Source organism: Dipodomys ordii, unplaced genomic scaffold, assembly GCF_000151885.1.
Source record: "Dipodomys ordii isolate 6190 unplaced genomic scaffold, Dord_2.0 Scaffold92, whole genome shotgun sequence".
NCBI lineage: Eukaryota > Metazoa > Chordata > Mammalia > Rodentia > Heteromyidae > Dipodomys > Dipodomys ordii.
The window spans coordinates 5,027,491-5,042,809 of record NW_012267308.1 but is presented as its reverse complement, the minus strand read 5'-3'; the positions used below and the strand labels follow the sequence as shown (position 1 = coordinate 5,042,809).

The 15,319-nt window shown below is 51.1% G+C and overlaps 2 protein-coding genes across 2 annotated transcripts in view; one reads left to right on the top strand and one right to left on the bottom strand.

Moving 5' to 3' along the window:
• The window catches only part of Rasgrp4 (RAS guanyl releasing protein 4), a 14,903-nt gene extending 5,833 nt beyond the window's left edge, over positions 1-9,070 (top strand). Inside the window, exons 7-17 of the mRNA XM_013026357.1 lie at positions 447-620; positions 1,768-1,884; positions 3,449-3,724; positions 5,531-5,611; positions 5,702-5,806; positions 5,953-6,071; positions 6,184-6,328; positions 6,781-6,817; positions 6,902-7,036; positions 7,124-7,218; positions 8,042-9,070. Of these exons, the coding sequence (XP_012881811.1) occupies positions 447-620; positions 1,768-1,884; positions 3,449-3,724; positions 5,531-5,611; positions 5,702-5,806; positions 5,953-6,071; positions 6,184-6,328; positions 6,781-6,817; positions 6,902-7,036; positions 7,124-7,218; positions 8,042-8,098 (1,341 nt within the window). The 3' untranslated portion in view covers positions 8,099-9,070. The remainder of the gene's footprint in view (positions 1-446; positions 621-1,767; positions 1,885-3,448; positions 3,725-5,530; positions 5,612-5,701; positions 5,807-5,952; positions 6,072-6,183; positions 6,329-6,780; positions 6,818-6,901; positions 7,037-7,123; positions 7,219-8,041) is intronic.
• Positions 9,071-9,163: 93 nt separating this feature from the next.
• On the bottom strand, positions 9,164-14,000 carry Fam98c (family with sequence similarity 98, member C). The gene is made up of 8 exons (XM_013026358.1): positions 13,929-14,000; positions 13,683-13,828; positions 13,448-13,582; positions 12,851-13,053; positions 12,340-12,417; positions 12,131-12,247; positions 10,641-10,808; positions 9,164-9,468 (listed from the first exon to the last, which is right to left on the bottom strand). The coding sequence occupies exons 1-8, from the start codon at positions 13,967-13,969 to the stop codon at positions 9,322-9,324; spliced, it is 1,035 nt and encodes a 344-aa protein (XP_012881812.1). The 5' UTR covers positions 13,970-14,000; the 3' UTR covers positions 9,164-9,321.
• Between the last annotated feature and the right edge of the window lie 1,319 nt (positions 14,001-15,319).

The following is a 15,319-nucleotide window of genomic DNA, read 5'->3' as shown; positions in this document are numbered from 1 at the left end:
AAGTGGCGCTGTGGCTCAAGTGGTAGAGTGCTAGCCTTGAGCTGAAGAGCTGAGGGACAGCGCCCAGGCCCAGAGTCCAGGCCCCACAACCGGACAAAAACAAAAACTGGTGACTCACAACTGTAATTCTAGCTACTCCAGAGGCTGGGGTCTGAAGGATCCCAGTTCAAAGCCATCCTGAGCAGGAAATTCTGTAAGACTCTGATCTCCAATGAACTGACAAAAAGCTCAGGGACAGTGCCCAGGCCCTGAGTTCAAGCCCCAGGACTAGCACATACAAAAATAAAAATAAACTGCTCAGAATTGAACCTGGCTTCATTCAAACATTTCTCCTCAGACGGAAGAGGACCATGATAGTGTTAGGGACTTCTTAAAGACACCAGAGGTTATGACTGCTAGGGGGATGAGCATTTGAGGGACCCCCCTAACTCTCACCTCTCCTCCAGCCGCAGGACCTGCGGGGCTACGTTTTACAGGGTTCTGTGAGAGACTGCCCGGCTCTGGAAGGTTCTGTTGGTCTGAGTAACAGCGTGTCCCGCTGGGTGCAGGTCATGGTACTGAGCCGTCCTGGGCCTGCACAGCGTGCACAGGTGCTGGAAAAGTTCATTCTCGTAGCTCAGGTAAGGCCTGCCTTACTTTTCGGGGTGTCTGCCCTGCGGGCACGTGCGAGGTGCAGCTTACCTGACCTTCCCCTTGTTCTAGCCCACAGAAGCTCCCAGGCCCTGGGCGCCAACAGACCATTTCCTCCCTGCCCCCACAGTGACGTCATACACCTTCTGGCTCCGCCCCCTCATAACCCTACTCCCGAGCCACTCTCGCCCTGGCCACGCCCCATTGAGTCACGTCCCTTCCTTCCTCCCCCTCCCTTCTGGGAAAAGGGAAGCCCTGAGTCCTAGTGGCCACGCCCCCTTTCGTACTTCCACGCAGGCCACGCCTTCCATCACTTCCTTCCTCTTACTGGGCCCCTCAGACCTGGGGGTTCTGGCTTCTGCCAGGGTCTGAGTTTACTCTGAGCATCTTCTTTTCTGTCCTGAGGCCTCCCCCTCATCTCCCCAGCAACCTCTGCCCTTCAAGTTTGGAAAGGGGAAGGCTGAGGGACTGGCTGGTTCACTCTTATTTGTCTTTCTAACGTCTCCATATCACTCTGGCTTCATTTGCCTCTTGGGGTTCCCAGCTCCTCTCCGTGGCTCATCCCTTCTTCCTGGCTGTCCTCCTCATCCTCCTTTTTGTGATGGTCCTGGAGTTTGAACTTAGAGCCTGGATTCTGTCTCTGGGCTTTGTCTTTTGGCTCAAGGCTGGAGCTCTACTACTTCAGCCACAGCTCCACTTCCAGCTTTTTTTTGCTGGTTAATTAGAGATTTTTTAAAATCCCATGGCCTATACTACCCATGCTCGCTTTAAACTGTGATCCTCAGATCTCAGCCTCCTGAGTAGCTAGGATTACAGGAGTGAGCAACTGGCAGCTGGCTAGGTCCATGCCTTCTCAACACACTACACATCTGTTTGGCTCTCAGAGAAGTTTGACACACACACACATCCCTCACTCACATCTGTCTGAATCCTCCACACCTGTCTAGTCTCCAGTGTCCTCCGGTCTCCCCCTCCCATATATGCCTGTCTTTCCACACTTCTAGTCCATCACCTTCCCAGCATTCCCACGTCCTCCCACCTGTCCCATGGCACACACCCACACAATGCTGTCATTTTAAGCCTCCATCCTGCCTAGCCTGTGATGCCCATCATCTCTGACATCCCTGCTCTTCCTAGAGGCTCCGCCACCTGCAGAATTTCAACACACTGATGGCGGTCACCGGAGGCCTGTGTCATAGTGCCATCTCCCGACTCAAGGACTCCCACACCCACCTGAGCCCTGACAGCACCAAGGTGAATCCCCATCATCCTACCTAAAGTTCCAAGTGAGCCAGGCACCAGTGGCTCACGCCTGTAATCCTAGCTCAAACTAAGGATCAAGGTTTGAAGCCAGCCTGGGCAGACATCTGAGATTCTTACCTCAGAAACTACTGTGTGTACTGCACCTACTCACAGTGAGTGGGTGGTCCTGCACAACTCGAGGATACCAATTAACAATCAAAAGGTCGTTAGTGGCTGGGAAGGTGGCTCAGTGGCAGCACTTGCCTTGCATGCATGAAGCCCTGGGTTCAATTCCTCAGTACCACATAAGCAGAAAAAGCCGGAAGTGGCGCTGTGGCTCAAGTGGTAGAGTGCTAGCCTTAAGCTGAAGGGCTGAGGGACAGCGCCCAGGCCCAGAGTTCAAGCCTCACAACTGAAAAAAAAAAGCCATTAATAATTTGTCTTTGGGAGGGTAAGGAGGTACACAGAAATGGAGGGGCAAATAGTGAACAAATGCAGCAGTGGTACTCACTAGACACTATTTGAGAACTGAACTATACAACTTGTGGGTGGGGACAGGAGAGAGAGAGAGAGAGAGAGAGAGAGAGAGGATGACACTGTCCAAAAAGAAATGTACTGTGGGCTGGGAAGGTGACTCAGTGGTAGAATGCTAGACCCTGGGTTCAATTCCTCAGTACCACATAAGCAGAAAAAAGCCAGAAATGGCACTGTGGCTTAAGTGGCAGCATGCTAGCCTTGAGCTGAAGAGCTGAGGGACAGCGCCCAGGCCCAGAGCTCAGCCCCCACGAACAACAAAAAGAAAGAAAAAAAGAAAGAAGCCGGGCACTAGTGGCTCACGCCTGTAATTCTAGCTACTCAGGAGGCTGAGATCTGAGGATCGCGGTTCAAAGCCAGCCCGGGCAAGAGAGACCGTGAGACTCCTATCTCCAATAAACCACCAGAAAACTGGAAGTGGCACTGTGGCTCAAGTGGTAGAGCGCTCGCCTTGAGCTCAAGAGCTGAGGGACAGTGCCCAGGCCCAGAGTTCAAGTCCCACAACCGACAAAAAAAAAGAAAAAGAAAGAAAGAAAGGGAAAAAAAAGGAAGGAAGGGAGAAAGAAAGAAAGGTACTGTTTACCTGACTTTTGTAACTGTAACCCCTGTGTACACCAACAATTTTTAGAAGTTTTTAAAGCCATTAGAGGAGGTAAAGTTGTACAGCACCAGCCTTGAGGGGGAAAAGCCAAAGTGAGAATGTGAAGCTCTGAATTTAAGTCCCAGTCTGGGAAAAACATAATCATAATTATGAATATAAAGTTCCAAATAGTCAGTGGCCCTGAACTACCACATTAAACCTCCTAACCATCATCCATCCCTACCATGAGAGGGGAGAATGGGGACTTTCTGGGATGGAGACTTAAGAGGAAAATAAATTCTAGGGAGACGCTCAGGTCAATGTGTGGATCTAGAAGGGTTTGAGGGGGTGTCCCAAATGCCACAGGTCCCTCCCTGGGGGTTCTGGAGTCCACAGACAAGGTGGCTAGGCTACTCTGCTTGGAGAACTATCCATAGCCCATAGCGTGCCCCTTGCACACAGGCCCTGCTGGAACTGACCGAGCTCCTGGCCTCCCACAACAACTATGCATGTTACCGCCGCACCTGGGCTGGCTGCACGGGCTTCCGGCTGCCTGTTCTTGGTGTGCATCTGAAGGACCTGGTGTCTCTGCACGAGGCCCAGCCTGACAGGTTGCCAGATGGCCGCCTGCACCTGCCCAAGCTGAACAGCCTCTACCTGAGACTGCAGGATCTGGCTGCCCTCCAGAGACAGCACCCCCCCTGCAGTGCCAATGAGGACCTGCTACACCTACTCACCGTGAGTGGCTGGCCCTGCACAACCCAGGCACACCAAGACTCAGGGTCCAGGTGTGCAGGATCACAACAGATAGCATTGGAACTCATGAGCTTTTTGAAGCTAGAGCTTTTGAGGAGCTAGCTAGCTGTGCAGACTTTAGCAAGTCACTTCACCCTCAGTTTCCATGTCTGTCATGTGACAAATACTATAACAGGACCCACTTCAGGGAGGGTTGAAAAAAAATATGATTCATATGAAGTAGTTAAAAAAACAATCTGGGGCCTAGGTACATGGCTCAAGTAGTAAAGCACTTGCCTAGCAAGCCCAAGGTTGGATAAATGATAGTAGATAGATGGATAGAAGATAGATGGATGGATGGATAGATATATAAATCGAAGACAGATGGATGAATAGATAGAAGATGGATAGATGGATGAGCAAGGTGCTGGTGGCTCATGCCTGTAATCCTAGCCACCCAGGAAGCTAAGATCTGATGATCATGTTTCAAAGCCAACCTGAGCAGGAAAGTCTGTGGGACTCTTATCTCCAATTAACCACCAGAAAACCAACATGGTGCTGTGGTTCAAAGTGACAGAGCAGGATCCTTGAGCAAAAGAGCTCAGAGATAGTGTCCAGACTCTGAGTTCAAGCCCCATGACTAACAAAAAAGAAAAAAAAAAGATGGGTAGATGGATGGATAGATAGATAGATAGATAGATAGATAGATAGATGACATGGATAGATGCTCAGATAGAAGATAGATTCTGGAACCCAGTGAAATCTATATAAATGAGACCGGTGTCCATCTGACTCAAGTTCCCACTCCTTTGAGATATGCCAACAAGTTCAAATATCCAAGTTTTGATGTATCTGAAACTTAAAAACCTAACACCTCTTTACTGATCATTTGCTGAGTGCCAGGCATTGTGTCAAACCCTCTCATTGCACCTTACAACCCTAGGAGGTGGGCACTGTCTGTGTGCCCATTCTGCCAATTGGGACAGACGGAAGGCTAGAGATGTGGCTTACCCACTTCCCCTACAGGACTGAAAGTGGAATTTGAATTCTGGCCCTGTGTGTTAATACGTTAGCCTCTATGCCAAGTCCTGAACATTAGGGGTAGGATTCATGCTATTCATCGCCTGGAGATTTTTAGATTAGACTTTTTTTAGGTTTTTGTTTTGTTTTTGTCAGTCATGGGGCTTGAACTCTGGGCCTGGGCACTGTCCCTGAGCTCTTCAACTCAAGGCTCGTGCTCTACCACTTGAGCCACAACACCATTTCTGGTTTTCTGGTGGTTAATTGGAGATGTCTCATGAACTTTCCTGCCCAGTCTGGCTTTGAACCTTGATCCTCAGATCTCAGTCTCCTGAGTAGCTAGGATGACAGGTGTGAGCCACCAATGCCCAGCTAGATTGGACGTTTTGAGGACCATGTAGTGTGAGATTATAAAGTTGAATTTTCAGGCTGTAAAACCAGGCCCAGTGAAAAAATGGCAAGTGTGGGAGTTCTTCTAACTTATGAATTTTTTGTTTGTACACAATTTTTGGTTTGTGCAAGAGGGTGGGGTTTTATTGTAACGTATCCATTCATGCATACTCATGTGTCTCCATTACCCTCACCCCCTCTAGTACTGTCCCCCAGCCCACTCCTTCCTCTCAAGACAATTTCAACAAGTTCATTGTTTGCAGCCGGGCACTGGTGGCTCACATCTGTAATCCTAGCAAGGCGATGGGAAGTGAGGTCCAGGCAGGGACAGAGGATGTAAGTAACAGGATGGGGACAGACAAGGAGGGACCATAACGCTCTGCCCACCCCCACTGCCAGCTTTCCCTGGATCTCTTCTACACAGAGGAAGAAATCTATGAGCTTTCTTATGCCCGGGAGCCTCGCTGTCCCAAGAGCCTGGTGAGACCCAAGCCCTGGAGGGAATGTCTTGACTGCTTACCCCTGCTAGGTTTACACTCACCTAACTGTGTTCCCTTTGTCTCCTTTCAGTCCCTGTCCCCTTTCAAAGCACCTCTGGTGGTGGAATGGGCTCCTGGTGTAAAGCCCAAGCCGGACCAGATCACCTTGGGTCGCCATGTGGAGCAGTTGGTTGAGGTGAGAGAAGGGTGGGTCCTAGGGCCTGGTAAAATGGTGCCAGGAAAGAACACATGTCTCCACCTAAGCTGACAAGAGGGGACCCAAGATCCTGGGGCTAGACTTGGACACCTTGGCCTTCCCCTACCCTCTATGTGCCTCGGAAGTCTGTGTTCAAGAATTTCGACCCTGAAGGCCAGGGCACCATCTCTCAAGAGGACTTTGAGCGCCTCTCAGGCAACTTCCCCTTTGCCTGCCACGGGCTTCACCCTCCTCCCCGCCAGGGGTAAGTGCTCCTGACTCCTCAGGGTGCCTCTCCCCACCCCGAGAAATGGGGCTGAGCCTTGTGGTCTCTGGGAGGGAGGACTGGTTGTACTGAGTCCTGTCTTTGTCCCCAGGAGTGGCTCCTTCAGCCGAAAGGAGTTGACAGAGTATCTGCTGCATGCTAGTGCTATCTGCTCGAAGCTGGGCCTAGCCTTCCTGCACACCTTCCATGAGGTCACCTTCCGCAAGCCAGCCTTCTGTTACAGCTGCAGTGGCATAGTAAGGCCTCTCTGCCCCATTACCTCCCTGGGTTCTAGTGCTCTGTTAACTCAGAAGTTTTCCTAATTCAGTCAGGCACTGGTGCTCATGCCTATAATCCCAACTACTTAGGGAGGCTGAGATCCTTGGAACTCAGTTCAAAGCCAGCCAGGGCCAGAAAGTCCGTGAGACTCTTCTCTCCAATGAACCGCCAAAAAAAAACCTGAAGTAGAGCTAAAAATGAACCAAGGGGCTGCGCCCAGGCCCCTGAGTTCAAACCCCTGAACCAGTACACACACACACACACACACACACACACACACACACACAGGCCCCTGAGTTCAAACCCCTGAACCAGTACACACACACACACACACACACACACACGCCCCTCTCAAATTCTTGAGAATTTTCAAAACTTGGTGGCTTCCACCCATGTGGCCCGAGTAACCAATTCTCCTTTCTCTCCCCAGCTCTGGGGTGTCACCAAACAAGGCTACCGCTGTCAGGGTAAGTAAGTGAGGTGCCCATGAGTGGGAAGGACCTGAAAGCTGGAAGAATAAGGCCATTAACTGCTCCCTCCTTGCTCCCTAGACTGTGGTCTGTGTTGTCACAGACACTGCAGGGACCAAGTGAAGGTGGAATGTAAGAAGAGGCCAGGGGTCAAGGGTGACATGGGTACCCAGGAAGCCCCCATTCCAGCCATACCAATTCCTCATGCCAGATGTGGTAAGACCTGAGTGGAGCAGCCCTAGGAAAGCCTGGTGGTTGGGATCCATCCCATCATATCTCTTCCATTCATCACCCTTCACCCAGGCTCCCAGGAAAGTCTGGACCCTAACGCTAGATGCCACCGTCGCCATGCTTGGACACAGACCGAGTCTTCCCAGTCTTCCTGGGAGTCAGAGATGGTGAGGAAGAGTTCCCCCCCCTCTACCCACCCCCCCCAACTCTGATACATACAAAAGACATAGGCCATTTGCCTGGAGAGAAATCAGATTTCAGGGGCACATAAGAAAGTCCTTGATTGCTTGAGTGGGAGGTTGCAGGCACTGGCAAGGAAATAAAAGTTTCAATAGGGGCTGGGAAGGTGGCTCAGTGGTAGAGTGCTTGCCTCGCATGCATGAGGCCCTGGGTTCAATTCCTCAGCACCACACATGCACAAAAAGCTGGAAGCGGTGCTGTGGCTCAAGTGGTAGAGCATTAGCCTTTTGCTGAAGAGCTGAGGGACAGTGCCCAGGCCCAGAGTTCAAGCCCTATAATGAAAAAAAAAAAAAAAGTAAAAGTTTCAATATATCCCGGGCTCCTGTGGCTCACACCTATAATCCTAGCTACTGAGGAGGCTGAGATCTGAGGATTGCAGTTCAAAGCCAACCCAGGCAGAAAAGTCTCTGTGAGACTCTTATCTCCAATTAGCCACTCAAAAACCAGAAGTGGCACTGTGGCTTAAAGAGATAGAGTGCTAGCCTTGAGCAAAAGAGCTCAGGGACAGCACCCAGACCCTGAGTTCAATTCCCAGGACTGGCACTAAAAAAGTAAAAAGTAAGACCAAATAATATCTTAAAGCCACAACAAATATCAGTGGAGTAAATGCCACTCTTCAAAGGCAGAGACTGTCAGTTGGGTTTAAATACAGCCACTTAGCTATAGTCTAGACAAAGCCCAGTCCCTGGTAGTGAACTGTCAGTTGCCTAGATGTCTTCCACTCCCCTAATTCTGTCTTCCTCCTTCCAGGTCCCCTTACCAGCAAGAGTTCCATCATCCATGCCATCTTCCAAGCTAGATTCCTAGACATCATCCGGGGATTTTCTTACCACCGCTCCCCTCCCCTCCCACAAAGGCACTGCCTCAGCCCACCCACACAGCCTTTGATAAAGCATCCATCATCCCTTACCCAAAGTTCTTTCCTTCAAATTTCCTGTCTCACTGATTTTCCCTGCACAGAATCTGTGCAGTTCTGTATTCAAAGCACTCAAACTTAGCTATCTTTCTAATGTCCACTTCACAGGTATGGAGACTGAGGCTTGGTGCATTCAAGCTGCCAGTCCAGGGCCTGGGAGGCAAAACCCAATCCCTTGCCCTCTAAAATTGGAGCTCTGGACTCTTGTTCCACGCAGACAATTGGAATATATTGGGAGGGACCGGGATGAAGGTGTGCAGTTGAACATAGGAGCGATCTGGGAAGAAGGTCACAGCTCTATCCTGCTCAGAGGCCACCTGCAACTCCTCTCAGGGTCAAAGCTGGTCCTCACAGTAGCCCAGAAAGCCCTGTGAAATCTGCCCCACCCCCACCTCTCTGACCTCATCAATCGTCTTTCCCATCCAGCAGTAGTTAAACTGACCTTGCTGTTCTTCAGATAAGCTCCAAATTGCCTACCTCAGGACCATTGCACTGGCTGTTCCCTTTTCCTGGAACACTCTTCCCAGAGCCCTACATGGCTCCCTCTCTGGGACTTTGCTCAAGTGATAACCCCTTGATAAGGACCTCTCTGACCTCAGGAGATGCGGCCCTTGCCCCAGTTCTGGCCTTCCAGATTCATGTTTCCCTATAGCACTTTTGTCCTCTGACAAACTATACTTTTCACTTATTTATCATGTTAAATGTCTGTCCCTCCTTTCTGGAAATGTCAGTTCCAGGAAGGGGGTGGGGCTTGTACTGGTGGTGTCTTCCACTTCCACTGCTGGGTCCCTGGGGCTCAAAACAAGTCTGGCACAATGTGGGCACCAGAGAAGTGTTCATGCCCACTGGAAGGGAAGGGGGTATTGTCACAGATCCAAGGGCTTGTGGGTCACAGTGAGGCATAGTCCCTCTGCCCCTCCTCAAACATCTGGCCCCCACAGAGACAGGACCTACAGTTGTCAAAAAATTAAATTTATTTTCCAGAGAGCATGGTTCTTGGTGTTGAATGATATGTGGGGTATGGGACATTTTGGGGGAGACCTCCAGGACAGGGACTCTGGATGACAGGTACCAACTGTCAAGCTGACTCCCCAAAGATTACCCCCAGCCCCTTTTACTTCTTTTTCTTCTTCTTGTGACCCCAGCGCTGGTGGCCTGACTTCCACCCTCCTCCATCTTCCCTTCGCTTCTGCCAGATGGGCATGGGAGCCTCCAGTTCATTTGGGCGGCCTCCCCGGTCTGGCACGTTACCCATAAGCACCTGAGAGTAGAACAGAGTTGAGTTTTAGAGCATGAAGGAAAGAATTCTTTTTTTTTTTTTGGTCTGTCGTGGGGGCTTGAATTCTGGGCTTGGGTGCTGTCCCTACGCTCTTCAGCTCAAGGCTAGCGCTCTACCATTTTGAGCCACAGTGCCACTTCCAGTGTTCTAGTGGTTTTTATTGGAGATAAGAGTTTCACGGGACTTTCCTGCCCGGGCTGGCTTTGAACCTCGATCCTCAGATCTCAGCCTCCTGAGTAGCTAGGATTAAAGGCGTGAGCCACCAGCGCCCGGCTTGAAGGAAAGAATTCTTAGGACAGTGAGAACAGCAAGCAAAGGGAACAACATGAGGTGGAAGAAAGAAGGGCAGATGGCCGGGCGCCGGTGGCTCACGCCTGTAATCCTAGCTACTCAGGAGGCTGAGATCTAAGAATCATGGTTCAAAGCCAGCCCAGGCTGTGAAACTCTTATCTTCAATAAACCACCAGAAAACCGGAAGTGGCGCTGTGGCTCAAGTGGTAGAGCACTAGACTTGAGCTGAAGAGCTGAAGGACAGTGCCCAGGCCCAGAGATCAAGCCCCACCAAAAAAAAAAGAGAGAGAGAGAAGAAGAAGGGCAGATGGTGGCTACTTAAAGAGGTATGAGGGACTGGGAATGTGGCTTAGTGGTAGAGTGCCTAGCATGCATGAAGCCCTGGGTTCGATTCCTCAGTAGCACATAAATATAAAAAGCTGGAAGTGGTGCTATTGCTCAAAGTGATAGAGCGCTAGCGTTGAGCAAAAGAACTCAGAACAGTACCCAGGCCCCGAGTTCAAGCCCCACAATTGATACACATATAAAAAAGAATATAATAAGAGACAATGAGGTGGTAAAAAAAAGGAGTGGAAACAAACTGGAGAGGTGGACAATAGATGTGTAAACAAGTAGACTTTGTTTTAAAGCACTAGGGAGCCATTGAAGGGTTTTGAGCTAGGGAAGTCTATGTCAGATTTTGTTTTTTAATTCAAAAGACCCTTCTGTGTGGAGTAGGTTATAAGTGATGGGCTCAGAGGTGGAGAGTCTGGGAGACAGAGGACAGAGAGAGGACAGTATGGTCCAGGAGAAAGGCTGAAAGGCCAACTTGAAGGCCAAGGACACCATGACCCTTTCCCCCCCCATCCCACCCCCGTGCCCACCTTGTTGATGGCACAGCTGGTCCCTCGGCGGGCAGCCACGCTGGTGGCTGGGATCAGACGAGAAAGGTCAGCTCGGGCAGCCAGAACATGTGCAACAGAGACATCTGATTCTGGGGTCAGAAGTTCTCGAAGTGGGATCAGCACTGCCTTCATGGCTTCTCCTTGGGTCTGGAGTGAGGGGAGGGTCACACAAAGAAGGTGCCCAAGAACCCTGCTCCGGTAGGAACCGTTATCTTGGGACCATCTCTTCCCAACTTAGGACTTCTACTTTGGATGTGGTCTTCCCTCCCCTCCCCCCTGCAAAGGAGCATATGCTAGAAGCTTGGTCCTAAATACCACTTGGTCCTTATCACCACTGTGATAAGAAGTAATAAAACAGGCAGGTGGCTCACACCTGTAATCCAAACTACTTAAGTGGCTGAGATCTGAGGATTGCAGTTCAAAGCCAGTCTGGGCAGGAAACTCTGTGAGACTCATCTCCAATTAATCACCAGAAAACTAGAAGGTGTGCTGTGCCTCAAAGTGGTAGAACATTAGCCTTGAGCACAAGAGCTCAGATAGCATCCAGGTCCTAAGTTCAAGCCCCACAGCCAACATCAACAACAACAACAAAGGCTGGTGGAACCTTTAGAGGTAGTCTAGATCATGGGGTACTCTCCCTGGAGGGGATTAATTCAAGCCTATTGGGAATAGGTAAAGTCTCACAGGATTAAATTGGTCACCAAGAGCACTGGTGTTATAAAGAAAGCCACTACACCTGTAATCATAGTACTTGGGAGGTTGAGATTTGAGGATCCCTGTTTGAAGCCAGTTCAGGCAAGAAAGCCTATGAGACTCTTACCTCCAATTAAAGTCCAAAAGAACCAGAAGTAGAGCTGTGGCTCAAGTGGCAGAGTACTAACCTTGAGCAAAAAAAGCTCAGGAACAGTATCTAAGCCATGAGTTCAAGCCCCAGGACCCACAAAGAGAGAGAGAGAGAGAGAGAGACAGACAGACAGACAGACAGACAGAAACAGAGACAGAGAGATGGGGGGAGCATCACCCTGTATCATCTTCCACATGTACCCATTTGTTACTTGTACTCCTACTCTGTGATGACATCCACCATGTTATAACACAGCACATGGTCCTTGTTAGATCTGCATGCCCACATTTGGTCTTTTCAGCCTCCCAAATCATAAATCAAAATAACCCCTTTTCCTTATAACATACCCTGTCTCAAGTATTTTCTCATGGCATCACAAACACAACAGAGCCTCACAGGGGTATGTTCAGGAAGACAGTCCCAAGTCAGAGCTGGAAATTCTAGAATGCTCTAGAGACCCTGAGATTCTAGAAGCCCCAATCCTAACCAGATTCCAAAATGGCCTGGGCCATAGAACCTCCAAAGAGGTAATATTTCTGGCTCTTCTCCCTTCTTTCAGCAGCTGTGACCCCCTACACACAAGCAGTTGGGCCTTGATACTTCTGCCAGGGTCCTTTGCCCACACCTCTGCTCGATCGCTCCAATGGAATGCAGCTGTCGTGAGGTCCAGGCGCTTGAGAAGGAGGCAGCGGCGGCAGCCATATTGCTCTGTCAGGCTTTGGGACAGGGAGTCCAGTGCTTCCTGGGAGAAAAGATCTGTCATGCCAGGGGTCTCTATCCCTCCCTCTTATCTCTGAGTGAGGATTGTTCTTGGATAGAAATATACACTCTTACCCACTGTGGTGAATCCAGTGGGTGGCTAAGGAGGGGCTGCATGGACCCTGGGGGCATGGAAGGCAGGAGCTCTGAGATCTGAAGGGAGAAGACAAGCTAACTGAGGCAGAAATAGGATGGATGGATTACTCCATGGACCTGTTTCCCTTTATCCTAAGGACCCAAGCCACAAAAGCAAGAATGGTGGACAACAGCTCTAAAAGGCATCCCTGGGACTTGAGTGCTGGTGGCTCCTGTATGTAATCCTAATTACTGAGATCTGAGGATCACGATTTGAAATCAACCTGGGCAGGAAAGTCCTTGAGATTCCTACCCCCAATTAACCAGCAAAAAGCCAGAAGTAGAGGTTTGGCTCAGGTGGTAGAGCACTAGCTTGAGTGAAAAAGCTAAGGGACAGTGTCCAGGCCGGGCACTCAAGCTTCTGTACAGGCACAAGCAAATAAACAAAAAAGGATCTTCTGTCCAGGCAAGGTGGGGTTGCCCAAGTCGGGAGGGGACTCTAGCTCTCTACCTTGGCATGTATCTCTCGAAGTAGCTGGCTGGCAGGGGTTCTTGGCATGGGTTTAGGCATTCCCAGAGCTTGGAGGGTGAGCAACAGTTCCTGGACCACACCGGTGCCCTCTGTCCCTTCCCTAAGGGGTGGCACACAGCTGAGATCCTGCGAGGATTGCAGACACAAAAGACGAGCAGCCTGGAGCTCAGAGCAAAGAAAACCTAAAAATAGGAAAACGGATCCTCTATAGACATTATTTAAAAAAAAAAAAAAAAAGGGCAGCTACCCCCACCCATCACTTCGTTGTCCACACAGAACTTGGGGGCAGCCTCCAGAATAAGTCTAGCCCACTTGAGACCCAGAATTTCTCCTCCTCGGAATTCCACTCCCGCCCACTTAGGAACCACCCGCCAGGACTCCCCCAACCTCAATCCGCGGGACTCATCAAAAGTCTAGCCCTGCCCACTCCAGAACCATAACCCCGCCCCAAACCATCCACCACGCCCCTTTCGTGGCGTCAACAGAAAGGGACCGCCCTCGTTATTCTGAGCCCGCCCACTCCATATGCCTTAGCCACGCCCACTTCCGCTTGCCAGGACCACCCCGGAGGCTCACGCAGCAGGCGCAGGCCCGCGCCCGGCTCCCGCAGCGCGAGCGCGCGCCCTTCGCCGCAGAGCGCGCGGTCGGGGCAGTGCAACGCCCGCAGCAGGCCAGCCAACTGTCGCAGGAACTCGTCCTCCGCGGCCGGACCTGCTAGGACGCGGGAGATGTCAGGACGCGGGTTCCGCGGTTTGGACCGCGCGGCGCCTCCTCCCCCGCCCCCCAGCCCTCCGGTTCCAGCCACACGCACCGTCGCGGGCGCTCAGCACCTCGGCGCCTTCCTCTCGCTGCTCCAGGGCGCCCAGAGTCGCCAGCTCGGCCGCCAGCCGCGCGCACAGCGCCCTGAAGTCTGAACACCAGGCGCCCCGAGACACCGCCTCCGGTAGAACCTCATATCTGCGGCGGGGCGTGGGTCAGTGCGAGTCTCTGTCCACCTCCCGAGGTGAACCCGCCCTTCCCGCACACCCCAGCCAAGCCGCACCGCACCGTCCCTTACCCTAAAGCTAGCAGGTCCCGGGCCACCGCCTCCCCCTCCATGGAACTGTGGCCTCTGGCCGCCGCGCGCCCCCTTCAGGCGGTGGGGCGGGCTCCGCCCTGGCAGCGCCGCGCATTTGTAAACAGTCCTAACCAATCAGGTCTTCGCGCGAAGGATCTCCGGCACTCTGGTTGGGGTAGGGGCAGGTAGAACCCGCCCTAAACTCCGCCCACTCAGCTCACCTGGTAACCTGTCAGGGGGCTGTAAATTTGAGAGCTTGCATTCAGGATCCTGGGTGCGACACAAAAACAACTTCACTTTCCTTTTCCTCAGCCTCCTTCAGTTGTCCTCTGGTCTTAATGCACACCAGACCAAATGTTCATCCACGTTCATCTCCAAACCAGAAATTTACTTCCTCCTTTTCCACCTTACTTTGGGAATTGTCTATGTAGCCCAGGATGACCTACAAATTGCAATTTAGAGTCTGTTAAGGGGGTGGGGATGGGGGGATGAGACTGAGATTTGAACTCAAGGCCTTACCACTAAGCCATACTTCCAGCGCTGGTTACTTTAAGCTAGGGTCTTGTTTTTTGCCCAGGCCATGCCTGGATGGCAGTCCACCTGCTTTGGACTTCGTGCCCTAACTGGAGTGACAGATGTGTGCTACCACGCCCAGCTTCTTTCATTGAGATGAGTCTCGACTTTTTTTTTTTGGTCGGTCGTGGGGCTTGAACTCTGGGCCTGGGCGCTGTCCCTCAGCTCTTCAGCTCAAGGCGAGCGCTCTACCACTTGAGCTACAGCGCCACTTCCGGTTTTCTGGTGGTTTATTGGAGATAGGAGTCTCACGGTCTCTCCTGCCCGGGCTGGCTTTGAACTGCGATCCTCAGATCTCAGCCTCCTGAGTAGCTAGGATTACAGGAGTGAGCCACCAGCGCCCGGCGAGTCTCGGCTTTTCTGAGTTAACCAGGAACTGAGATTTTCCCTCCCATGAGATTTTAGCCTCCCATGTTATTGGGATGATAGGCACACTGTAAACAAGTTATTGGTTGAGAATGAGTCTTTGTGTATGGAACCACGATCTTCCTGTGCTCAGCCTTTCAAGTGCTAGCATTACAGATGTGAGTCACTGGCGCCTGGCTGTTAAGCACTTTTTATATAACTAGTTAACCTTCACAAACAATGTTGAGTATGTATTATTAAGGCCAGGTATGGTGATATATGTCTGTAATACCAGCTACTAGGGAAGCAGAAGTAGGAAGATTACAGTTGAGGCTGGTTCTGGAGAAAGCACAGGACCCTATCTGAAAAAGAAACAAAAGGACTGTGGTGTGCAAAAGTAGTATAAAGATTGGAGTAGTTCAATCTCCAGCTTGAATATGCTGGACAGACACACATAGTTTAATATGTACTCA

Coding starts and splice junctions, on each gene's coding strand:
- Fam98c (XM_013026358.1), bottom strand. CDS start 13,969: ATGGAGGGGGAGGCGGTGGCCCGGGACCTGCTAGCTTTAGG. Junction 12,248..12,339: donor CACTGGATTCACCACAGTGG/GTAAGAGTGTAT, acceptor CTTTTCTCCCAG/GAAGCACTGGACTCCCTGTC. Junction 10,809..12,130: donor ATTGGAGCGATCGAGCAGAG/GTGTGGGCAAAG, acceptor CCCTCACTCCAG/ACCCAAGGAGAAGCCATGAA.